This window comes from Trachinotus anak, unplaced genomic scaffold (genome assembly GCF_046630095.1).
Source record: "Trachinotus anak isolate AG129_WGS33_773 ecotype Australia unplaced genomic scaffold, CSIRO_AGI_Tana_v1 ptg000003l, whole genome shotgun sequence".
Taxonomy (NCBI): Eukaryota; Metazoa; Chordata; class Actinopteri; order Carangiformes; family Carangidae; genus Trachinotus; species Trachinotus anak.
Genome location: NW_027273854.1, coordinates 13,641,274 through 13,667,987, shown reverse-complemented (window position 1 = coordinate 13,667,987; position 26,714 = coordinate 13,641,274). Strand labels below are relative to the sequence as shown.

At 37.3% G+C, this 26,714-nt stretch overlaps 2 protein-coding genes across 4 annotated transcripts; both read right to left on the bottom strand.

Moving 5' to 3' along the window:
- Nucleotides 1-5,126: 5,126 nt before the first annotated feature.
- LOC139609087 (interferon-induced protein 44-like) lies at nt 5,127-16,248 on the bottom strand. Its single transcript, XM_071463342.1, has 10 exons — nt 16,243-16,248; nt 14,987-15,091; nt 14,083-14,097; nt 6,799-6,849; nt 6,623-6,660; nt 6,246-6,444; nt 6,018-6,170; nt 5,702-5,873; nt 5,506-5,606; nt 5,127-5,354 (listed from the first exon to the last, which is right to left on the bottom strand). Exons 1-10 carry the CDS (start codon nt 16,246-16,248, stop codon nt 5,193-5,195), a joined length of 1,002 nt encoding a protein of 333 aa, XP_071319443.1. The 3' UTR covers nt 5,127-5,192.
- Nucleotides 16,249-17,304: 1,056 nt separating this feature from the next.
- Nucleotides 17,305-21,486, bottom strand: LOC139618194 (interferon-induced protein 44-like). 3 transcript variants are annotated; one of them, XM_071473923.1, is made up of 10 exons: nt 21,425-21,486; nt 21,019-21,105; nt 19,510-19,555; nt 19,193-19,225; nt 19,028-19,067; nt 18,485-18,683; nt 18,211-18,363; nt 17,884-18,055; nt 17,688-17,788; nt 17,305-17,532 (listed from the first exon to the last, which is right to left on the bottom strand). In XM_071473923.1, the coding sequence occupies exons 4-10, from the start codon at nt 19,221-19,223 to the stop codon at nt 17,371-17,373; spliced, it is 858 nt and encodes a 285-aa protein (XP_071330024.1). In that variant the 5' UTR covers nt 19,224-19,225; nt 19,510-19,555; nt 21,019-21,105; nt 21,425-21,486; the 3' UTR covers nt 17,305-17,370. The 3 variants fall into 3 exon arrangements, with proteins under 3 accessions (XP_071330024.1, XP_071330022.1, XP_071330023.1); XM_071473921.1 differs by lacking the exons at nt 19,510-19,555; nt 21,019-21,105; nt 21,425-21,486 and having other exon boundaries at nt 19,193-19,480; XM_071473922.1 differs by lacking the exons at nt 19,510-19,555; nt 21,019-21,105; nt 21,425-21,486 and having other exon boundaries at nt 19,028-19,061; nt 19,193-19,480.
- Between the last annotated feature and the right edge of the window lie 5,228 nt (nt 21,487-26,714).

Here is a 26,714-nt window from a genome sequence, read left to right as displayed (position 1 = left end):
TCTCTTCTTCTTAAAAGGTGACACTTCAGATCATATTTCAATTTCAATTCAATTTCAATTTAAGCTTATTTCAGTCCATATACATATAAAAACACACATATACACACACATACACACACACGCACACACACACAAACAAACAAAAACAAAGAAACACACATATTCAAAAGCAAAATCCTGTTGTTGCCTTTCAACATGGTGCACAGTTTCATGTCTCGTACATGAACATAAACCATCTGCATGCTTGCATATCATTTTTAAACAGCTTGCTAGGCCACAATGACAGTTGTAAACTGGAATGAGATCATGATGACTTTATCTTTTCTTCTACATAGAAATATAACCATTGCCTTTTCACCTGGTGTAAGAACAAATAAAGCAGCTATATAGTATAACATAAACATGCACTTCTAGAAGTTTAGATACTGTAGCCAAAGTTTATTCAGAGACAACATTTTCTCTGCTGTAACCTCCAACGTTCGCTATTCACAATGTTTGAATTCTTGCATGTTGCACCAACATTATAATGACAGTCCATGTTTGTATTGTGCACCAGGACACCAGAAGTACCATCTAAAGTGTGAAAATCTTAAGGAGGGTAAACATTGTACTTTAACAAAAGTGATTCATGTATTTCATGCATTTCACTTAGTACAGTCGTGGAATTTCAGATGTCAGTGATTACAAGTAATCTTGATCAAATAGATCATACATGGAAATGGCAAGACTTGTGTATATATTTGAAATGTGGCCCAATTTGTCACTTGATTTTTTAAAAAGTTCTTCATCACAATCAAATGTTAAGTGGGAGATAAGGTGGGCTTTTGTATTTTTATTTTTTTTTTTAAACAAACTGAAACATTGTAACATGTTACAGTAATATGATAGAGATGTGTGTGTGTCACATATAGGATTTCTAGCCAAGGCTAATTTGCGACCCGTGTCCCTGGTTTGACTTTTCTACTTAAGGTCAGAACATATCTCATTTACTCCACCACCTTCAACTGATACCAAGTTCATAGTAGTAAAGATATTTAATTGGTCTCATTGTGGATCCATGACTGCTCAGTTTGAGCAATGGCCTGGATTTAAATGTAGATTTTTTCCGGGGCTTCCGGCGGGACGGTAGAGCAGCATGGACGTGTAAGGCAGGAGCTCCCGTATGCCAACATATTAAACTCCGCTAAAACTCGAGATAAACGACAACAAACTTTGAAACTGAGAATATGAGCGGAGTGCCAACAAGAACAAAGAATAAAAAGAACCCGGACACCCAAGGTAAAGAAACAAATCGATCGATTAACGAGAGCAAGCTAACACCTGAAGCTAGCATGGCCTTGTTTCAAAGCAGCCTGGATGGCATCAGCAAGCAAATTTAAGCCCTGCAAAATGAAATGCGGACGGACCTAAAAACATTCAAAGACGAAATTACAGCACAAATGAGAAACGAACTGACAGAACTCAAGGGAGACGTTGATGAAAAGCTCACAAAAATGAGCACGGATATTGGTCAATATCAAAAGAGCTAAAATAATAACTTAAAAAGAAAAGACACAGATAAATTTCCTACAAGAAACTCATTTATCAAAAGCAGAACATGAGAAATTAAAGAAATTTGGATTCAAAAACACTTTTTATAGCTCACACTCCAGTGGTCGGAAAAGAGGAGTAGCAATACTGATGACTAATGCAACCAAATTTGAGTGCCAAAAGGAAATAAAAGACAAAGACGGAACTTATATTATTGTAAAAGGGGTGATGGGCCAAACAATGATAACGTTGGTGAACATATATGCCCCACCTGAGAGTAACAAGGAATTTTTTAAGTCTCTATTTGACACTATTGCATTGGAAGCAGAGGACATATGTATATGTGGGGGAGACCTTAATGTGTTAATGGATTATGACATGGAAACATCTAGTTTTAAGAAAAATAAGAAATCGGTCACAAAACTGGTCAGGAGTACATGGGAGGAGATGGGCTTTTTTTGATATGTGGAGAGATCGACATCCACTGCAGAGAGATTTTAGTCATTACTCAACAACACACTCGGTGTACTCCAGAATTGACTATTTTTTTTAATAAAATACACGACCCAAAAACAAACCAGCCCAAATATGAACCAAAAGAAATTAAAAATATTTTTAGAGATTATTACAAAGAACTTTACACCAAGTCATCGGCTTCAGATCAGAATGATATAAAGACTTTCCTCGACTCTCTGGACCTTCAATAGGTACTAAACAAAATCAACACATTTCAGCAAAGATAACAATAGATGAAATTCGTAAAACAATACAAAACTTTAAATCAAATAAGGCACCTGGTAGCGATGGATTTCCCTCCCAGTGGTACAAGAAAACACCACTGCTCCACACTACTTTTAATTGGATTATGACCAATGACAGAATCCCCCCCCCCCCCCTGGACTGAAGCAATTATGACAGTACTCCCCAAACCCTTTAAAGACAAGGAGTATTGCCAAAATTATAGACCAATTTCAGTACTAAATGTCGACTACAAAATTATATCAATTATATCAATTATATCAACTAGACTCCAATCATTTGTACCAGACTTAATAGATGAGGATCAAAGTGGGTTTGTTAGGAATAGACAAATGCAAAATAATATTAGAAGAACAGTGCATGTTATACATAAAATACATAAAGACAGCATACAAGCAGCTTTGATCAGCTTAGATGCGAAAAAAGCTTTTGATAGAGTCAATTGGGAATTTTTATATATAACTTTGGGAAAATTTGGATTCAACACGAAGTCAATTCAGTGCATCAGGTCTATCTATAACAAACCTACAGCTAGAGTAAAGGTCAATGGTTCTCTGTCACAAAGATTTGTCTTGGAGAGAGGAACCAGACAGGGCTGCTGCCTCTGCCCCACACTGTTTGCCCTATACATCGAGCCATTAGCCCAGATGATCAGACAAGACAGTTCATTAAAAGGTATAGAAATTAACAAACAAGAACATGTTATAAGTTTGTTCGCGGATGACATTATGTTTTATTTAAAAAACCCAGGGAATTCATTTAAGCAGCTTACACAAACTCTTGAAAGATTTGGTTTTTATTCGGGTTATAAAGTAAATATACCAAAAACTCAAATCCTCATGTCTAACTGTTCGCCAAACCAAGAACTTAGGGAATGGCAGATAAACTGGGAAGCAAAATCAATTAAATATCTGGGCATAAACATAACTAAAGATCTTTCCAAATTATATAGGAGTAACTATGAACACATTGACAAAAACATAAGGGGAGATATTGACAGATGGTTTACTTACCCACTGGGATTAAATGACAGGATAAATGTGGTAAAAATGGACATCCTACCATGTCTACTATATTTGTTCCTATCTTTGCCTGCAGATATATCAAAAGACCAATTTCTTAAATGGGATAAGTGCATATCAAGATTTGTATGGGGAGGTAAACAGCCCAGAATACGCTATGCCACACTGCAACTATCTAAAGACAGAGGGGGAATGGCACTCCCAAATCTAAAAGAATATTTTCTTGCTGCACAACTGCATCAGTTAATCTACTGGTGTGATGAGGGAAATGAAGCTAGATGGAAAGATATTGAAATGTCTACATTAAAATACCCAATTCAAATAAGTACTGGTGAAACAGAGATCCCCACTTATATCAAAGATGAGCATAATTTTAACCCAGTGATATCCTTTACTTTAGATATATGGTATTCCACAGTGAAACAATTAAAAATAGGAAAGGAAATTGGACTATTAAAATGGATTGCATTTGATGATAAATTAGCACCAGGAAAATATGATGTTAGATTTAAATATTGGGCAGAAAAAGGAATTACAGCCATATGTACAACTATTAAAAGAGTACTAAAGAACTAAAGAATACACATGATCTAAAGACAGATCAGGATTATTTGGATATCTACAAATGAGGGACTATTACATCAAAAGTATTAAAACAACTGAGGATAAAATACATCCCATCATAAAGTTACTTGTACAAGCTTATTGCCAAGCTATTCCGAAGGCTGTGGCGGTTCTGTATGGTTCTCTGATGGCTCCTAGAACAGATTCAACATTATATGTTAAAGCCAAATGGGAAAGGGAGCTGGGTGAAGAGATTCCAGAGGGGATATGGTATGATATGTGGAAAACTAAATAAAGATTGTTAAAAAAAAAATGTAGATTTGCCAGCTAAACATTTATTCTGTGAACTCTACTCCAGCATAGTATAACAAAAATATTGGTGGGTTTCATGAATAGTAATGCTGTTCATGCCAAATTCCTTCCCAACCTATGTTATGTAAGTTCAAAATAGTAACATTAGAAAGTTTTTGCCTCCTTTTATGTGGAATGAGACAGTTTAATACAATTTGATACAAAATATGATGCATATGATGCCCTGTGATGATTTTTTTCTTGGGCAACTGTCAAGTTTTCTCCAAATGATGTACAAACGGCCTAAAGAAATAATAATACAGCTGTAATTGGGTGAAATAAATCCCAAGGGGAGCATGTCCCCCAAATATAGCCTTACATTTGGGCTAAGCCCTGAATGTTTACAAGGTCTGGCTCTGCCCCTGATTCATGGCAGTATATGTGTACAGAATGGAGACTACATAATATTTATTGATGTGGGTGTCCATGTGTCATCATGTCATATAAATGTTTTGCAGACTTGCAATAAAAAAGTGTTCTGAGCCCTTTTATCAAAATTAATGGGATTCTGGCAGGTATTATGTGTAGATGAATGTAGATTTAATTCAAAATAATAATAATTATTATTATTATAAATAATACCACTATATATAACACAAACAAGCTAACTTCAACCAATTCATTTACAAAATGCCTTGTTCTTCTGATAATAAAGTTCTCACACATTTCCCTTTTATTTTGATAGTTTACACCTGTGGTCTTTAAAGAAAATTGAAAAATTTAAATTGCACCAAATAAAAAAAAAAAAAAGACAAAAACAAAAAAACCAACAAAAAAAAAACAAGTAATTTCTTCCACTTGCTTTCATTTACAGCATGTCCATAGTTAATTCACCAAGGTAATATACGGAACAGATTTTAAGATAACTGTATCATATATCTGTTGACTCCCAAAGTTCAAATCATGACATGAAACAGATTTTTTTCTTGCTGTGATGAACAAGATTTGCCTCAGCAGTATGTAGATCTACAGACTGTTGACAAAGTCTTCTCCTTGGTTAATCATGTGTCTCAGTGCGCTCAGAATCACTATATCAATGTCATCATCAGTGTTGATTTCTGAGTGGTAATTGTTCACAGGAAAGATGCAGTTCAGTGGAATCCCCACCTTCACACTCAATTTCTCCATCTAAATTTAGACAATTTGAGATTTAAAGAATTACATCAAAGAGGCAATCAAAGGAGATTTCTGTGTTAGAACATTAAAATGTAATGCTAAATTATTTTCACACTGGAAAAAAAATATCTACAAACTCGTAAAATCACCAATGGAGACTTACCTGTTCCTTCAGCTTTTTGCTCTTATACATGTTTTTGATATTTTTTTGGACCTCGGGACAGGCTTCACCAATTTTGGTGAGAATAGCCAGTTGGGGAATCCCTGCAGATTCAGAGCAGAATCCAAGTCAGTCAAGACAATGTTGTCAGGTTATTTGACTCAAACTCAAAAACACAATAACAAACTCAAGCACTTACCCATGTCACTGGCTGCAAGTCTGACCTCCCTCATCTTTTTCTCTGTTTCATCATCCATCATATCTAATGTGTCTGCAGCAATCACACAAACCAGAACATGAACTTTGTCATTTAGAGTGGGGGAGTTGTTGTAGCCTGGATTGTCCTCAGATAATGGAGAGACAGGATTGAACTGCAAAACAATGTAAAATTAAATTAAAGAATGGCTTTTGCATGTAACATATAATATATGTAAATAAAATGGGATATATAAAACACAAAGCTGATTTTATTATTAAAATATGCCCAATAGAGTTTAATGAAATTATTACAGTACTTTGTAATTGTCTTTTACGTGTCCCTTCATAGCCAGTATGATGTCCTGTATTCCAACCCCTTTGCTTGAGTCCTTCTGAAGGCCCATGATGTCAGTGAAGACAAAAGGGTAAAATGTCCCTGGTTGTTGTTTTTGGATCTTGTAGGTTCTGTACTGTGAATCAGAAAGGCTTCATGTATGTTGCTCACATAGTTTCAGCATAAAAAGTTGCTAAACTATTGGTCATACTGTTTTGGTGAAGCTGTCCTGAGAGGCTGCGTCTACCAAAGCTCGACCAGTTATTCTGCCTTGTAAAACACTGTCCACAGAGTTGATGAAACTGGACTTTCCAGCACCAACTGGTCCATGAAGAAGAATCCTGAGATGTTGGAGCTCATTATTATGGGGTTGATAATTCTTCACATACTGCAGGTCTCTCTCTTTGTTGCTGCAAAGAACATTTTAGATAAATATTGAAGCCAAATCAATCTTTGTTGTCAGTTATATGTTTATTTGTTGCTGCAGCACAGACAGTCGTCAGACTTTTCAGAATATTGTTGAGAGAACAACAGAAACAGGAAATAAAGCTACCATTCAATTATTTTGTGAATTTTATCTTCACATACTCACTCCCAGGGTATTTTCCTCCATTCTTCAGGAAAAGCTGACAGCAGAGTGCACAAGTTACAACAAATGAACATAAAATATGAGAAACTACTTCAGAAACATTATTTGAATGTTTTAACTTTTACTTCTAATTAAATTACAGTAGAGCTCTGTTTCTTTTGAAGATCCTACTTACTTGGAGAAGGCGGGGGGGTGGGGGCAGATTTAGACTCCTTTCCTCCCATAGCTACAAAATATTCAGGAAACATATAGATGAGTATAAAAGGGGACTTTAATTTCAATTCTTAAATTAAGTCTGTTAAACTGGGGGATGAGAGACTGAGACTTATGCAGTAGTAAAACACCTGCTCCATTCCTGATGCCTCCTGCACAGAAGGGGAGAAGCTTCGCCCGAGTTGAAAAGCAAAACTAAATTGACTCAAAACTAAATTAAAACAAAAGAAATTGAAACAAAACACAAGCTACAGTTGGCTGATAAAATGTCAAATTCTTACAGTGTTCATCTGTTATTTATTGATTTTAACAGTGCAGTAAAATAAACATTTCAGTTTCACAATACCAAGATTTGCAACTATAAAATTTGAGAATAGCTGATATTTGTGACTCTTACCTCAAAGCCGTACCTCTGGAAACAAGTGGTGCTACAAATGATGTTGATGTTCAGCTTTTAATGCTTTGTCCTCCTATTCCCAGCCCACTGTCAGTGTAGTTCCTCATATGGGTTAAGTATTCTCATCCTTTCACTTTCTCTTTCCTTTCACTTTATTCATGAATTTTCTTTAAATTTTCCCTTCTCCAAAACCAGTGTAAAATAGTTATGAGAGGTCCCAGGTTCAAACCTGGATGAGCCCCCATGTATTATGACCCTGGCTCAAGTGGCTACAATCAAAGGCAGACTGACCATGGTTAGCAGTTAATAAAGCATATTTTTATTAAACCAAATTAAGGCGCCAAATCAAATGTTCACAGCATGTGGTGTGGAAATCAGTACAGTCAGCAGTGTGTGGTTTGCATGTGTGAGGAATGTGAGAGTGGGTGATCTAAGGTCATCTGCCTCAACTGTGGGTTGAGAGAAGAAGGGAGAGAGAGAGAGAGAGAAAGAGATAGAAGGAGTCATAATACTGCATTCATAAGGCCAAAATCATATTTTGTGAGGTCCCCATGACCTTTACCTTTTGCTGGCTAACCTTTAGCCAGCAAAATCTAATTACTTTGTCTTTTAGTCCAACTGGACATTTGTGCCAAATTTAAAGAAGTTCCTTCAAGGCGTTTCTGAGATATTGCGTTTACAAGGCTAATAACAGGTTTTGCAAAGTCACTTATACCTTGACCTTTGACCTTCAACCTATACCCACCAAAACCTAATCAGTTTGTCCTTGAGTCCAGGTGAACATTTTTACCAAATTTGAAGAAATTCCCTTGAGGCTTTACTGAGATTTCGTGTCCATGAAAATGGGACCGGCGGACGGATGGACATGTATGCGGACAACCTGAAAATAATATGGGGAAGACCAAACTAAAAGCCAAACAGATTAAAGTTCATACACAAAGTATACTCATCTAGAAAGTGGAACAGCTGGACTTCTTCCTCTTTTTCCTCTTCTTCTTTCTCTTCTTCTTAAAAGGTGACACTTCAGATCATTACACCATTACCGACACAGCTGTTCCTGGTCTCTCTCTCTCTCTCTCTTCTCTCCCCTCTCCTCCCCCTCCCCCTCTTTCTATCTTCTCCTAAACCCAACCGGTCGAGGCAGACGGCCGCCCACCCCGAGCCCGGTTCTGTTGGAGGTTTCTTCCTGTTAAAAGGGAGTTTTTCCTCCCCCCTGTCGCCAAACGCTTGCTCTTTGTGGGAACTGTTGGGTTTATTCTGTAACAAAGTAAGGTCTTAACCTTACCCTGTAAAGTGCCTTGAGATAATGTATATTATGATTTGGCGCTATACAAATAAAATTGAATTGAATTGAATTGAATCATATTTCAATTTCAATTCAATTTCAATTTAAGCTTATTTCAGTCCATATACGTATAAAAACACACATATATACACACACATACACACACAAACAAACAAAAACAAAGAAACACATATTCAAAAGCACAATCCTGTTTAAAAAGTTCTTCATCACAATAAAATGTTAAGTGGGAGCTAAGGTGGGCTTTTGTATTTGTTTTGTTATGTTTTTTTTTTGAAACAAACTGAAACATTGTAACATGTTACAGTAATATGATAGAGATGTGTGTGTGTCACATATAGGATTTCTAGCCAAGGCTAATTTGCGACCCGTGTCCCTGGTTTGACTTTTCTACTTAAGGTCAGAACATATCTCATTTACTCCACTACCTTCAACTGATACCAAGTTCAGAGTAGTAAAGATATTTAATTGGTCTCATTGTGGATCCATGACTGCTCAGTTAGAGCAATAGCCTGGATTTAAATGTAGATTTGCCGGGGCTTCCGGCGGGACGGTAGAGCAGCATGGACGTGTAAGGCAGGAGCCCTATTAAACTCTGCTAAAACTTGAGATAAACGACAACAAACTTTGAAACTGAGAATATGAGCGGAGTGCCAACAAGAACAAAGAATAAAAAGAACCCGGACACCCAAGGTAAAGAAACAAATCGATCGATTAACAAGAGCAAGCTAACACCTGAAGCTAGCATGGCCTTGTTTCAAAGCAGCCCGGACAGCATCAGCAAGCAAATTTAAGCCCTGCAAAACGAAATGCGGACGGACCTAAAAGCATTCAAAGACGAAATTACAGCACAAATGAGAAACGAACTGACAGAACTCAAGGGAGACGTTGATGAAAAGCTCACAAAAATGAGCACGGATATTGGTGAACATGATGGGAAGATCAGCGCTGCTCTGACACATACAGAAGAACTGGAGTCGTGGAGAAGCAACGGTGAAACGGTGCATTGCAGGACATAATGCAAGAGCAGAAAATGATAATGGACAGACTAGACAACTTAGAATCGAGGTCCCGTCGGAATAATTCACGGGTGTATGGCATACAAGAGGAGGCAGAGTCCAAAAGTGACTCGGTTGCACAGTTCATGGATAAATGGTTCCAAAGCCAAAAACGTGCCAGGCTCCCAGATCGATTGTCATCAACTTCCATCAGTTTACTGTAAAGGAGACGATATTGAAAAAAGCATGGGAGAAGAAAACAACCACCCTCTGAGAAAAACAGGATTTATTTTGATCACGATTACTCAGAGAGGACACTGCAACAATGCAAAGCGAAGCGTACTCTAACATCAAGAAGATCTGAAAGAGAGAGGGCATCCGCTTTCAGACACCTCTCAACAAGATGCACGTCCACTGGTCCAGCGGCGTGAAAACCTACAGCAGTACAGAGGAGGCAACTAGAGACCTGCGGGAGAGGCGATACGATGTTGATAACACGGAGATCAACACCGGAGGAACCGCAGTCGTTGAGAGGCTCCAATCGACCGGAACCGCGACATCGAAACACACCGGGAGTGGGCGCACCGGGGAGGCCAGCAGACTGTGTGAGTTTCATCTGAGGGGAAATAACACTGGATGAGTATCTATGTCACTAAATCTGAGTTAAAATGAACACGAAAATAATACAACTTGTTAAGTGCAGGTGAATTTAAAGTATAGCAGGATGCAGTTTGCTTTGATGGGTTATAGATAAATGGACTGTTGGTTTAAGAAGGACTGAAACGCAGCTGCAGCAACTGGTATGAGTATATTAATCCTACATGGATTGAATATCATTACTGGATGGGGGCCCTTTCTTTGTGTCAGGCTTTCCCCCTCAAAACAAAAAGAGAGTCAAAGAGATTATGCAACCACATGGATCCAGACCACACACACATTTTTTGGAACTGCATGAAAATACAAACCGTCTGGGGGAATGTTCACTCAGTTCTCTGTGATGTTTTGGGATATGAGATTCCTAAATCCTGTCTTGTGTTGTACTTTGGTCATTTGGAGGGTGCGGTGCATGTAGCAGACCAATATTTGGTCAGGATTCTTCTGGTGGCTGGGAAGAAGACCATTACTAAGAACTGGCTTAAGTCTGATACTCCAACTTACAAACAGTGGATGTCAATTATAGACAATATATTTGTGATGGAACATTTCACATATAAGTTGAAAATGAAAGATGTTTTTATAAAAAGTTGTGGGAAATGGTTGACATATAAAGGAAGACATGATTAATCAGATGGCAGCAACACTTACAAACATAATTTCACAGAGGCTCTGTTCTTTTTGTTTGTTTGTTTGTTGTTGTTTTTTTTTTAACTTTGTACTATTGTGGAGATTGTCGTGTGCTGTGTTGACAACACTGAAAACTAAATAAAGATTGTTAAAAAAAAAATGTAGATTTGCCAGCTAAACATTTATTCTGTGAACTCTACTCCAGGGTTTCATGAATAGTAATGCCGTTCATGCCAAATTCCTTCCCAACCTATGTTATGTAAATTCAAAATAGTAACATTAGAAAGTTTTTGCCTCCTTTTATGTGGAATGAGACAGTTTAATACAATTTGATACAAAATATGATGCATATGATGCCCTGTGATGATTTTTTTCTTGGGCAACGGTCAAGTTTTCTCCAAATGATGTACAAACAGCCTAAAGAAATAATAATACAGCTGTAATTGGGTGAAATAAATCCCAAGGGGAGCATGTCCCCCAAATATAGCCTTACATTTGGGCTAAGCCCTGAATGTTTACAAGGTCTGGCTCTGCCCCTGATTCATGGCAGTATATGTGTACAGAATGGAGACTACATAATATTTATTGGTGTGGGTGTCCATGTGTCATCATGTCATATAAATGTTTTGCAGACTTGCAATAAAAAAGTGTTCTGAGCCCTTTTATCAAAATTATTTGGATTCTGGCAGGTATTATGTGTAGATGAATGTCGATTTAATTCAAAATAATAATAATAATAATAGTTATTATTATTATTATTATTATAAATAATACCACTATATATAACAAACAAGCTAACTTCAGACAACCAATTCATTTACAAAATGCCTTGTTCTTCTGATAGTTCTCACACATTTCCCTTTTATTTTGATAGTTTACAACTGTGGTTGTTAGTTGGCAAAAGAAAATTGAAAAATTTAAATCACACTAAAAAAAAAAAAAAAAAAAAAAAGACAAAAACAAAAAAAAGTTAAATTGCACCAAAAATAAAAACAAGTAATTTCTTCCACTTGCTTTCATTTACAGCATGTCCATAATTAATTCACCAAGGTAATATACGGAACAGATTTTAAGATAACTGTATCACATATCTGTTGACTCCCAAAGTTCAAATTAGGACATGAAACAGACTTTTTTCTTGCTGTGATGAACAAGATTTGCCTCAGCAGTATGTAGATCTACAGACTGTTGACAAAGTCTTCTCCATGGTTAATCATGTGTCTCAGTGCGCTCAGAATCACTATATCAATGCCATCATTAATGTTGATTTCTGAGTGGTAGTTCTTCACAGGAAAGATACAGTTCAGTGGAATCCCCAGCTTCACATTCAATTTCTCCATCTAAATTTAAACAATTTGAGATTTAAAGAATTACATCAAAGAGGCAATCAAAGGGGATTTCTGTGTTGGAACATTAAAATGTAATGCTAAATTATTTTCACACTGGAAGAAAAAATATCTACAGTACAAACAAATAAAATCACCAATGGTTACCTGTTCCTTCAGCTTTTTGCTCTTATACACGTTTTTGATACTTTTTTGGACCTCGGGACAGGCGTCATCAGTTTTGGTGAGAATAGCCAGTTGGGGAATCCCTGCAGATTCAGAGCAGAATCCAAGTCAGTCGAGATAATGTTGTCAGGTTATTTGACTCAAACTCAAAAACACAATAACAAACTCAAGCACTTACCCATGTCACTGGCTGCAAGTCTGACCTCCCTCATCTTTTTCTCTGTTTCATCATCCATCATATCTAATGTGTCTGCAGCAATCACACAAACCACAACATGAACTTTGTCATTTAGAGTGGGGGAGTTGTTGTAGCCTTGATTGTCCTCAGATAATGGAGAGACAGGATTGAACTGCAAAACAATGTAAAATTAAATTAAAGAATGGCTTTTGCATGTAACATATAATATATGTAAATAAAATGAGATATAGAAAACACAAAACTGAATTTCATTATTAAAATATGCCCAATAAAGTTTAATGAAATGATTACAGTACTTTGTAATTGTCTTTTACGTGTCCCTTCATAGCCAGTATGATGTCCTGTATTCCAACCCCTTTGCTTGAGTCCTTCTCAAGGCCCATGATGTCAGTGAAGACAAAAGGGTAAAACATCCCTGGTTGTTGTTTTTGGATCTTGTAGGTTCTGTACTGTGAATCAGAAAGGCTTCATGACAACAGTGCCACCTACTGAATGATGACTGTAAAGCAGTTTGTATGTTGCTCACATAGTTTCAGCATAAAAAGTTGCTAAACTATTGGTCATACTGTTTTGGTGAAGCTGTCCTGAGAGGTTGCGTCTACCAAAGCTCGACCAGTCATTCTGCCTTGTAAAACACTGTCCACAGAGTTGATGAAACTGGACTTTCCAGCACCAACTGGTCCATGAAGAAGAATCCTGAGATGTTGGAGCTCATTATTATGGGGTTGATAATTCTTCACAGACTGCAGGTCTCTCTCTTTGTTGCTGTAAAGAACATTTTAGATAAATATTGAATCCAAATCAATCTTTGTTGTCAGTTATGTGTTTATTTTGTTGTTGCAGCACAGGCAGTGGTGAGATGTTTCAGAATATTGTTGAGAGAACAACAGAAACAGGAAATGAAGCTACCATTCAATTATTTTGTGAATTTTATCTTCACATACTCACCCCCAGGGTATTTTCCTCCATTCTTCAGGAAGAGCTGACAGCAGAGTGCACAAGTTACAACAAATGAACATAAAATATGAGAAACTACTTCAGAAACATTATTTGAATGTTTTAACTTTTACTTCTAATTAAATTACAGTAGAGCTCTGTTTCTTTTGAAGATCCTACTTACTTGGAGAAGGCGGGGGGGTGGCAGCAGATTTAGACTTCTTTCCTCCCATAGCTACAAAATATTCAGGAAACATATAGATGAGTATAAAAGGGGACCTGTAATTTCAATACTTAAATTAAGTCTGTTAAACTGAGGGATGAGAGACTGAGACTTATGCAGTAGTAAAACACCTGCTCCGTTCCTGATGCCTCCTGCACAGAAGGGGAGAAGCTTTGCCCGAGTTGAAAAGCAAAACTAAATTGACTAAAACTAAATTAAAACAAAAGAAATTGAAACAAAACACAAGCTACAGTTGGCTGATAAAATGTCAAATTCTTACAATGCTCATCTTTTTTTATTGATTTTAACAGTGCAGTAAAATAAACATTTCAGTTTCACAATACCAAGATTTACAACTATAAAATTTGAGAATAGCTGACATTTGTGACTCTTACCTCAAAGCTGTACCTCTGGAAACAAGTGGTGCTACAAATGATGTTGATGTTCAGCTTTTAAAGCCTTGTCCTCCTATTCCCAGACCACTGTCAGTGTAGTTCCTCATATGGGTTAAGTATTCTCATCCTTTCACTTTCTCTTTCCTTTCACTTTGTTCGTGAGTTTTCCTTGAATTCTCCCTTCTCCAACAGCAGTGTTAAATAGTTATGAGAGGTCCCAGGTTCAAACCTGGATGAGCCCCCATTTATTATGACCCTGGCTCAAGTGGCTACAATCAAAAGGCAGACTGACCATGGTTAGCAGTTAATAAAGCATATTTTTATTAAACCAAATTAAGGCGCTAAATCAAATGTTCACAGCATGTGGTGTGGAAATCAGTACAGTCAGCAGTGTGTGGTTTGCATGTGTGAGGAATGTGAGAGTGGGTGATCTAAGGTCACCTGCCTCAACTGTGGGTTGAGAGAAGAAGGGGGGGAGAGAGAAGGAATCAAAATACTGCATTCATAAGGCCAAAATCATATTTTGTGAGGTCCCCATGACCTTGACCTTTGACCTTTAGCCAGAAAAATCTAATAACTTTGTCCTTCAGTCCAACTGGACATTTGTGCCAAATTTGAAGAAGTTCCTTCAAGGTTTCTGAAATATCGCGTTCACAAGTCCAAATACAGGTTTTTCACTTTTACCTTGAACTTTGACCTTCGAACTTTAGTCACCAAAACCTAATAACTTTGTCCTTGAGTCCAGGAGAACATTTTTACCAAATTTGAAGAAATTCCCTTGAGATGTTACTGAGATTTCGTGTCCATGAAAATGGGACCGGCAGACGGATGGACATGTATGCGGACAACCTGAAAATAATATGGGGAAGACCAAACTAAAAGCCAAACAGATTAAAGTTCATACACAAAGTATACTCATCTCGAAAGTGGAACAGCTGGACTTCTTCCTCATCTTCTTCTTCTTCTTCTTCTTCTTCTTCTTCTTCTTCTTCTTCTTCTTCTTCTTCTTCTTGAAAGGTGACACTTCAGATCATATTTCAATTTCAATTCAATTTCAATTTAATCTTATTTCAGTCCATATACATATAAAAACACACATATACACACACACACACACACACACACACACACACACAGAAACAAACAAAAACAAAGAAACACACATATTCAAAAGCAAAATCCAATTTATCACAAGAGACTGAAAATATCCTTCCCAATTCATCATTACCACTACTAAAAGAAAGCAACAACTTCATTGAAAAGGAAGGAATTCCCAAATCAGAAAGCTCATTAAACTGTTGTTGCCATCAACATGGTGCACAGTTTCATGTCTCGTACATGAACATAAACCATCTGCATGCTTGCATATCATTTTTAAACAGCTTGCTAGGCCACAATGACAGTTGTAAACTGGAATGAGATCATGATGACTTTATCTTTTCTTCTACATAGAAATATAACCATTGCCTTTTCACCTGGTGTAAAAACAAATAAAGCAGCTATATAGTATAACATAAACATGCACTTCTAGAAGTTTAGATACTGTAGCCAAAGTTTATTCAGAGACAACATTTTCTCTGCAGTAACCTCCAACGTTCGCTATTCACAATGTTTGAATTCTTGCATGTTGCACCAACATTATAATGACAGTCCATGTTTGTATTGTGCACCAGGACACCAGAAGTACCATCTAAAGTGTGAAAATCTTAAGGAGGGTAAACATTGTACTTTAACAAAAGTGATTCATGTATTTCATGCATTTCACTTAGTACAGTCGTGGAATTTCAGATGTCAGTGATTACAAGTAATCTTGATCAAATAGATCATACATGGAAATGGCAAGACTTGTGTATATATTTGCAATGTGGCCCAATTTGTCACTTGAATTTTTTAAAAGTTCTTCATCACAATCAAATGTTAAGTGGGAGCTAAGGTGGGCTCTTGTAATTTTTTTATTTTTTTTGAAACAAACTGAAACATTGTAACATGTTACAGTAATATGATAGAGATGTGTGTGTGTCACATATAGGATTTCTAGCCAAGGCTAATTTGCAACCCGTGTCCCTGGTTTGACTTTTCTACTTAAGGTCAGAACATATCTCATTTACTCCACCACCTTCAACTGATACCCACTTCAGAGTAGTAAAGATATTTAATTACCCTCATTGCGCATCCATGACTGCCCAGTTAGAGCAATAGCCTGGATTTAAATGCAGATTTGCCAGCTAAACATTTATTCTGTGAACTCTACTCCAGCATAGTATAACAAGAATATCAGTGGGTTTCATGAATAGTAATGCCATTCATGCCAAATTATTTGCCTCTTTTTATGTGGAATGAGACAGTTGGGGAGCAATTTGATTCAAAATATGATGCATATGATACTCTGATGATTTTTTTCTTTGGCAACTATCATGTTTTCCCCAAATGAATAAAAATGGCTTAAAAAATAATGCATGTAACTGCTGTAAATGGGGGAAAAAAATCCCAAGGGGAGCATGTCCCCCAAATATAGCCTTACATTTGGGCTAAGCCCTGAATGTTACAAGGTCTGGCTCCGTCCCTGATTCATGGCAGTATATGTGTACAGAATGGAGGCTACATAATATTTATTGGTGTGGGTGTCCATGTGCATGCATGTTCATCATGTCATATAAATGTTTTGCAGACTTGCAATAATAAAGTGTTCAAAGCCCTTTTATCAAAATTATTTGGATTATGGCAGGTATTAAGTGTAGATGAATGCAGATTTTATTCAAAATGATAATAATTATAATAATAATCATTGTCATGTCATCACCTCACAGTGAGTGATGGGGACCTCTGCTGGTGACTTTATGGATAATCTTTATTTAGATAGGGAAGATGGAATAGGGGTAAGACAATATTAATTAATGCCACTCCAATAAAATGATATCACTATATAAAACACTAACTAGCTAACTTAAGGCACCCAGTTAATTTGCAAAATGCCTTGTTCTTCTGACAGTAAAGTTCTCACACATTTCCCTTTCATTTTGATAGTTTATAGTTTGTGATAGTTTGTGGTTTTCAGTTGATAAAGGAAAATTGAAAAATTGAAATTACACAAAAAAAAAACAAGTAATTTTTTCCACTTCCGCTTTTTCATTTACAGCATGTCCATAATTAATTCACCAAGGTAAAATACGGAACAGATTTTAAGATAACTGTATCATATATCTGTTGACTCCCAAATTTCAAATTAGGACATGAAACAGACTTTTTTCTTGCTGTGATGAACAAGATTTGCCTCAGCAGTATGTAGATCTACAGACTGTTGACAAAGTCTTCTCCATGGTTAATCATGTGTCTCAGTGCGCTCAGAATCACTGTATCAATGTCATCATCAGTGTTGATTTCTGAGTGGTAGTTCTTCACAGGAAAGATACAGTTCAGTGGAATCCCCAGCGTCACATTCAATTTCTCCATCTAAATTTAAACAATTTGAGATTTAAGGAATTACATCAAAGGGGCAATCAAAGGAGATTTCTGTTAGAACATTAAAATGTAATGCTAAATTATTTTCCAACTGGAAAAACAAATTCCTACAGTACAAACTCATAAAAACACCAATCAAAACTTACCTGTTGCTTCAGCTTTTTGCTCTTATACACGTTTCTGATATTATTTTGGACCTCAGGACAGGCGTTATCAATTTTGGTGAGAATAGCCAGTTGGGGAATCCCTGCAGATTCAGAGCAGAATCCAAGTCAGTCAAGACAATGTTGTCAGGTTATTTGACTCAAACTCAAAAACACAATAACAAACTCAGACACTTACCCATGTCACTGGCTGCAAGTCTGACCTCCCTCATCTTTTTCACTGTTTCATCATCCATCATATCTAATGTGTCTGCAGCAATCACACAAACCAGAACATGAACTTTGTCATTTAGTGTGGGGGAGTTGTTGTAGCCTGGATTGTCCTCAGATAATGGAGAGACAGGATTGAACTGCAAAACAATGTAAAATTAAATTAAAGAATGGCTTTTGCATGTAACAGTTTCTTAAACTGTATATATGTAAATAAAATGGGATGTAGAAAACACAAAGCTGAATTTTATCATTAAAATATGCCCAATAAAGTTTAATGAAATAATTACAGTACTTTGTAATTGTCTTTTACGTGTCCCTTCATAGCCAGTATGATGTCCTGTACTACAACTCCATTGCTTGAGTCCTTCTGAAGGCCCATGATGTCAGTGAAGACAAAAGGGTAAAACATCCCTGGTTGTTCTTTTTGGATCTTGTAGGTTCTGTACTGTGAATCAGAAAGGCTTCATGACAACAGTGCCACCTACTGAATGACAAAAAAGGCAGTTTGTATTGTTGGAATTGTTGTTCAATTTCATCACAGATAGTTGCTAAACTATTTGTTGTACTTTTTTGGTGAAGTTGTTCTGAGAGGTTGCGTCTACCAAAGCTCGACCAGCAATTCTGCCCAGTAAAATACTGTCAACAGAGTTGATGAAACTGGACTTTCCAGCACCAGTTGGTCCATGAAGAAGAATCCTTAGATAATGGAGCTCATCATTATGGGGTTGATAATTCTTCACATACAGCAGGTCTCTCTCTTTGTCTCTGTTCAGTAAAGAAAGTTTAAATTATGTTGTAAATCAAGATCTATTTGTTTAAATCAATTTTGCATTAAAATGTTCAAATGTAATAATAATAATAATAATAATAATAATAATAATAATAATAATAATAATAATAATAATAATAATAGTTATTAGTATTATTGTTATTAATAATAATAATAATAATATTAATAGTTATTGTTATATTATTATTATTATTATTATATAACAAAAGGTACACAATGCATGGTCACAATACATGATTCTGAGCAGTTTTGGTTTTAAAAATTGCTGGAGAAAAAACATTAAGCAACACAGACACCACATACTGAACACATCACTTACTCCCACAGTATGTTCCTCCATTCTTCATCAAAAGCTTCACCTGATGAGTCACATTTGTAAGGAAATATCATCAACATAAATGGATTATGTGTTATTATCTGTTATTTTTATCTACATTAGTTAAAACAATTTTAATTGTCCTCTATGTATCTCACTCTTACTTACTCAATTCAGGTTTGGACGAGCTTCTTCCCATGGCTTCAATAAAATATTGAGGTAACATGTAAAAAGGAAACCCTTTCCATATATGAACTTCATTATTTATTACCTAAACCAGCACAAATGTCAAAAGAATATGCTGAAACTGCAAACTTATTATTCTTCATAAATGTGTTCAAGAACAGACACATATAAGTACAGAGGTAAACTAACAAAGAAGGAGAAAAGGTTAACATGGATTTTATTTTTGAAATTAAAACAGTCCCAGTACCAAGCATATTGTACAACCACATTTGAGGATAGCTGTCATCATAAATCCTTACCTTTACTGTTGTAAAAAGTGGTGATGCTTCACTTCAAGCAATGTTTCTGAAATAGAGAAATTAACCACTTGAAAGTATATTTTCTGATCCCTTTTTATTGTTTTGACAAATGTATTGTTTTGACAAATAATTCATTCATTTGACATAGTTTCTTGTGAACAAATTGAAGCAATAATCGTGAACTGATGTTGTTCCTAAAATGGTGACTTGCAAAGGCAAGAGTTTCCTGTAGTACTTGTCAGTTTGGTGTTGTCTAAGTTGATGTCTATTCTGTGAAGCGACACATCTTAAAACTTGCATTCTTTCACTTTATTGTACATCATATTTTTTCTTTGAAAGAATTTTGTACTCTGATGACAACCTGGTCAAGATACACTGGAGATAAAGTTTCTCTCTAGACTCTAAATGCTGTTCCTATGTGTATTCATTTCTTTAAGTAAAAAATTATTAATGCTAAAATGTCTTCATTTTCATGTTTTTCTTAAATAACTGTACAGCCCAAAGAGTTGTCAGGTACCAAACATATAAAATGAAACTCATTGTCAGTCCTGTGTCATGTTTGAAAAATCCCTCTGCTATCCAGCTCCCCAGCCAAAATGTTTTGTGGTTCTTGGCCACTATAGGCCCACTACATTGGCAAAAAACTGCTGAGGAGATGGTGTACAATGTGGAGATCTCATTGGTTTACTCTAATAAGAAAGTTACAGATGTTGCAGTGGCTGGTGCTGTGTAAAGCTGGCATATTATCTATCCAATGTCTGAACTCTCCAGAATACTTTTCATACCTTTTTATACCTATCATCTGACACAGCCCAGTGCAGTAGGTGAGTTTAAGTTACAAGCCACCAGCACAGAACCTGCAGGTAGTATCAGGTTTAAGTGATGATTAATTGGCAACTCTAAAAGGCCTGTAGGTGTGAATGTGAACATGAATGGTTGTTTCCTGCTGCACTGCATAGCCAATGGGGATGTTCACATTAACATATCCAGTTGGAAATGCATTTCGCTATCCGATCAGTCAGGGGAACGAGTCCTGTTTGCTGCAAGTCTTGCTGCAATCAAACTTAATCTACTGTGTTGCTGCATATTATCAGTCCTTGTTCAAAGTATAACTTATCCGAAATGGTTCATCTTGTATACTGGATAATTCATCGTTCATTTGTCTTTTACACAGAACTATGTGAAAGGAAGCAGTGGATGTGGAACAAACCAATTCAAAGTAAACACACAGTCACTGCTCTGCAGACCATCATATAAGTGAATTAACCTTAAGTCATTAAGGTAGTGTGTAAAAAGTTTTGATTTGTTTGTTCATATTTTGAAAACCATGCTGGAAAATCCCATGATGATATCCAGCCCCCACCCAAAGGTCTCTGTACTTCCAGCCATGGGTCCAATAGAAAGTGGTGGAGGTGCAGAGGAAAACTTTACATTGTGAAAGTTTGTAATTTTGTTTTCAAGGGCAAACTGACAGTACCTGCTGCAGTTCCATGGTAGCACATGGCCTACCTGAACTCTGGTCCTCTTTTCTCTATCACCTGACGTTACCCCACCCACATCCTGTCTTTGTTTCACTCCCTCCTGAGGATTAAACAACTAAAGACAAACACCCACGCAAAGAAGACAAAATGGTTGTATGAAGGTAATATCTATAAAGGCAAAGACAAAAATATGAAGTATAACGTAAAACAAGTGTAAGATCCAGATGAACTTAAACTCATAATTCTGAACTCTAACTAAACTAAAATGTCTTTATAATCAAGATCCAAAGGGAGAATTTACTTTATCAGAAGAATTAACTAATCTTAGGTTAACTGAAATGTTTTTCACTGAATACATTAATCATTTGATCCGAATAAAGATATGGCCCTTAAGCTTTGCAAACAGTACTTCATGTCAGACAGACAGTCCTTACCTTTGCTTATGTTCCCTCTGGACAGTGACCCTGCAATAATGACAGGAGAAAGGGTTTTTATAGCTGCACCTGCACTTTCACTTTCTTTTTCCAGTTTACAGTCAAGAATGTGACCTATTTTCAACCTCCCTTGATTTCTGACTAGACTCCTTGAGCGGGCTGTGGCCAACCAACTCCAGACTCATATGTCAAAAAACAACGTTAATCTGTGTTCAGTACAGAACATAGTACAGAGACAGCCCTCACCAAAGTAACAAATGACCTGCTGATAGCTGTGGATTCTGGTTATATCAACATACTCATACTGCTAGATCTCAGGAATCTCAGTAATCTCAGGTCTCCCTCGTTTCCTCTCTCCCATGGTGTTCCCCAGGGTTCAGACCATGGGCCATTATTATTTATCATTTACATTCTACCTCTTGGACACATAATTCGTCAGTGTGGTCTCAATTTCCATTGCTATGCTGATAACATGCAAATCCGCACAAAGCCCACTGACACTTTGGCAACATCCAACCTGACAGCCTGCCTAAATGACATCAATGTTTGGATGACTAAGACCTACCACAAACTCAACCAGGATAAATCTGAAGCCATCCTCATTGCTTCCCCAGCAACACTCTGCAAAACTCTCTATCTTCATTTGACCATCCCTGGGTTACATGCTCAGTTACTGAAGTAAAAAATCTTCGTGTGACTCTGGACTCCACCCTCTGTTTCAACAAGCACATCAAAAATATAAACAGCCTTCTTCCATCTGAAAAACATATCCAGACTTTGCCCTTCTGTTTCCCAATCTGCTGCAGAGACTCTCATCCATGCATTTATTACTTCCAGGATCGATTGCTGCAATGCTCTCCTCCTCAGTATACCCACACATGGATTAAATAGACTTAAGTTTATACAAAATTCAGCAGCAAGAGTTCTCTGCCACACGGTCTTGGGAGCACATCACCCCCACCCTTCAGAAATTACACTGGCTCCCAGTTAAATATCGTATTCATTTTAAAGTTCTCCTGCTTGTCTATAAATCTCTCCATGGCTTGGCCCCTCCATACCTATCCAGTTGTCCCCATCCCTATAAAACCTCTAGATCACTATGTTCCTCTGATGCCCAACTATTTTACAGACCTCAGAGTTCAAGGTAACTCTGGGTTTTTGGTTTAAAAAAGCCAGTTCTGTTTAACACTGAGTTAGTTACTCTTGCGCTCAAACGCTTACTCTACACTTTTGTGGTTTTTCCTAGTCACAGATCTTGTAGAATCATCAAGGAAGAATTCCACAAAATTGCAGGTATCAAGGAATAATGTATTTCGTAAGATGCTTTAAGATTTGAAGCAGTAATCAGTTCATACAGTGCATCTGGAAAGTATTCACATCGCTTCACTTTTTCTACATTTTGTTATGTTACAGCCTTATTCCAAAATGGATTAAATTCATTTTTTACTTCAAAATTCTACACACAATACCCCATAATGACAAAGTGAAAAAAAGTTTGCTTGAAACTTTTGCAAATTTATTAAAAATAAAAAACAAAAATATAACATGTGCATAAGTATTCACAGCCTTTGCTCAATACTTTGTTGAAGCACCTTTGGCAGCAATTACAGCCTCAAGTCTTTTTGAGTAAGATGCTACAAGCTTGGCACACCTATTTTTGAGTAGTTTCTGTCATTCTTCTTTGCAGAACCTCTCCAGCTCCCGAAGCCACTCCTTTGTTATCTTGGCTGTGTGCTTAGGGTCGTTGTCCTGTTGGAAGATGAACCTTTGCCCCAGTCCGAGGTCCAGAGCACTCTGGAGCAGGTTATCATCAAGGATGTCTCTGTACATTGCTGCATTTATCTTTCCCTCAACCCTGACTAGTCTCCCAGTTCCTGCTGCCAAAAACATCCCCACAGCATGATGCTGCCACCACCATGCTTCACTGTAGGGATGGTATTGGCCAGGTGATGAGCGGTGCCTGGTTTCCTCCAGACATGACGCTTGGCATTCAGGCCAAAGAGATCAATCTTTGTTTCATCAGACCAGAGAATTTAGTTTCTCATGGTCTGAGAGTCCGTCTGGTGCCTTTTTGGAAAACTCCAGGCGGGCTGTCCTGTGCCTTTTACTGAGGAGTGGCTCCGTCTGGCCACTCTACCATACAGGTCTGATTGGTAGAGTGCTGCAGAAATGGTTGTCCTTCTGGAAGGTTCTCCAACACTGGAGCACTGTCAGAGTGACCACTGGGTTCTTGGTCACCTCCCTGACTAAGGCCCTTCTGCCCCAATCGCTCAGATTGGCTGGGCGGCCAGCTCTAGGAAGAGCCAGCAAAACCTCCCAATGGCTTGTAATGAAATTACTTACCTGTTTAGACTATATTTTTATATTTCATCTTTATTTGCTGTCAACTACACTTCACGCCTGTTGGGTTACACCTGTATAAAAATTCAACAGAGTCAGGTGCGTGTACACACAGGGAGAAAGAGAGAGAGACTGTATAGAGATACGTGTCGAAAATATGGGGAACACTAAAACTAGTGTGTTCAATCACCCTGGCCTCGCTTGTGTGTATTTAGTGTCTCCCACTTGTCTTCGTCAGTAGGTCTGTCAACCTGTTGAAATCCTATTGTTCTCCAAGGTTCCTGTTCCCTCAGTGAAGTTTCTGTTCGTCATGCTTTTTGGATTTTTTTTTGTAAGTTTCCCTTTTGTTATTAAAGACACCTTTTTCTACTGACAGCTTTGTCTGCATTTGGGTATTTCCAACCATTGTGACAGTGTGTGTTTGGATGTGCTGGGATGCCCTTTGCCCTACCTTTTTCTCCAGCATGGGTTAGGCTATTCCAGAAAGCAGGTTTAACAAATTCTGGCTGCGGGCACAAAGTCAAAATAATCCACTTTCCTGACCATAAGGATTTAGGAAAAGACAACAACAATGCAGAAAACTAGGAAACAAATGTAAGATCACAAATAAGGCAATTCATTATTAATTAAATAAGTGAACCAAAATCCTTTCACAGCAATGTAAAACGAGCTCCGGGAAAACGGGTGGAGCCGGTAAAACCTGGGAAAGAAAAAACAACAAACAGAAAACACCCTCCCAACCACAGGGAGTAACACGCAGACAGTACCTAGTGTATACACTCAACAAACCGGCCCACTGGCCGATAACAACAATCTTAGCACTGTCACCACTCGTTCCCTCGCACACACAGCCTCACGCTGCCGTCTGACCCACTGGCCCTGACCAGGCCCCCTCAGTGCTCCTTACACTCCAGCTCTGATTGCCAAACCAGGTACAGCTGTGCTGGTTCACCTGCTGGAAAAAGGGGAGGGGCCAAGGACACAACACACACATACACACAACACGTAACATGGAGAAAAGAATGGATTTTTAGTGCACAAAGGGAGGGGATTTAGTAGTATATTATTTGGTTATGATGATATTGTTACTAGAAACCTGGACAGATTTGAAAGAGAATACAGTCCATCTATATTTATGGATTCTGAGCTCACACAAGGATTTCCATGACTTTTGGATTGTGTCACAAATATAGAACAGATGCTCTGTTTTTGTTGGCCGCAGTGATGGTGCATCCAATACATCCATAGGTGCGTCGCTTTAAATGTTGCTGCAGCAAGGAACTGTGGGACAGCATTTTCTCCTTTCATTTCGTAAAGGAACATTATGTGTTTCCTCTGCTAAAGGAGATAATATAGGAAGCAATGGAGCTCCTTTCCTTATCAATTAGAAAATTCAAACACGTCCTATCATGGCTGCAGCTTAGATACTTCCAGGTCATTTCACCTTCCTAAGCAAAAAAAACTTTTCGACCACAGCCAGCGACTCTGACCCTGAACTCTGAGATGATGAACCCTGAGATGGGAAACTCTGAGTTTTTGGTTTCAGAACAGCTGATCTGAGTTGGTTCAATCAACTCTGTGCTTGTTCACTCTGAGTTAACTGCGTGCATGAGGAATGTAAAAAGCCTTCATCGATGGAGCTCCGATTCCACAATTCACCATGGTAACAGGTAAATAAAGAGCAGAGGCACCATTTTAATCCAGTGGAACCAGAAAGATTAATGTGTGATATTAGAGGTTATTTATCTTTCAAAAAAAAAATAGCAGTGAAAGAGTCCATATGTTAAAACTATTACATTTTATTCAGCGTCATCCACTAGACCACGTCAGTGTATTTTTATTTCCATAATGGATATTGTGCTGCAATCGTTAATTGTTAGATTAATGTTTAACCATATTTATCCAGATATGACCTGATGGGGACAAAGGTCTGATGCAGCTGAAGATGAAAATATAAATGAAACAGATCAGACACAAGTTTGTAGATTGTAACCTCAGATTCTTACCCAGGAACAGCTTGATAACTGGTTGTCAGCGGAAAAAGCATTGAGGTTAAAGCTGAGTGTAAATTTTCACATGTCTGCTTTACTTTAATGTCACTATTCATGTTAGCTTTGGGTAAACCCCTATGTCAACATTACACAGTTAAAACACTATCTTATGATTGTAGAATGAAAAAGAACATTTCATATTCAAGAATGTACAATAAGGAAGTATTGTAGAGAGTCAAGAGTCCCACACTTCTAATCTTGACTCACTGGCTTGTACAGGGACCAAGGTCATTAAAATAAGCAAAGGATCAAAAAGTAAAGGGCAGTTCCCAATTAACTGACCTCATTCTCCAGTTTATCAGTATAGCCATACAAAACACAGACTGCCAAAGAATGTTAAATGAATATTGTGCTGCAATCTACTGCTTGTTAGATTAATGTTTAATCATATTTATTCAGATATGACCTGACGGGGACAAAGTTCTGATGCAGCTGAAGATGAAAATATAAATGAAACAGATCAGACACAAGTTTGTAGATTGTAACCTCAGATTCCTATTCAGGAACAGCTGGATAACTGGTGATTGTCAGTTGAAAGCAGAGTCAGCAGGATCTTCAAATCTCTCACCTCTAGCAACTAAAAAAATTTGAGCATAAAGATATTGTTACATTAACATTTAAATAGTACCCTATATGTGACAATTTATGATTTTAAGGGCAATATGTCTGATGTTTCTGCCCTGGTATAATTTCAAAAATAACATATTTAATGCTGAGTGAGACAACAAGCCAGAGATACATTTTTAAGATAGATAGATTTTTATTTTAATCTGGTAAAGTGACTGACAGTAAATACCCAAGTGCCAGGGCATTGTAAATCCAAAAATGGCTAATTTTAATTTCAAAAATATCTAAACTGTCTGAGCTTTGTCACTCTTTTTTTTTTTAAATTAGGGTTA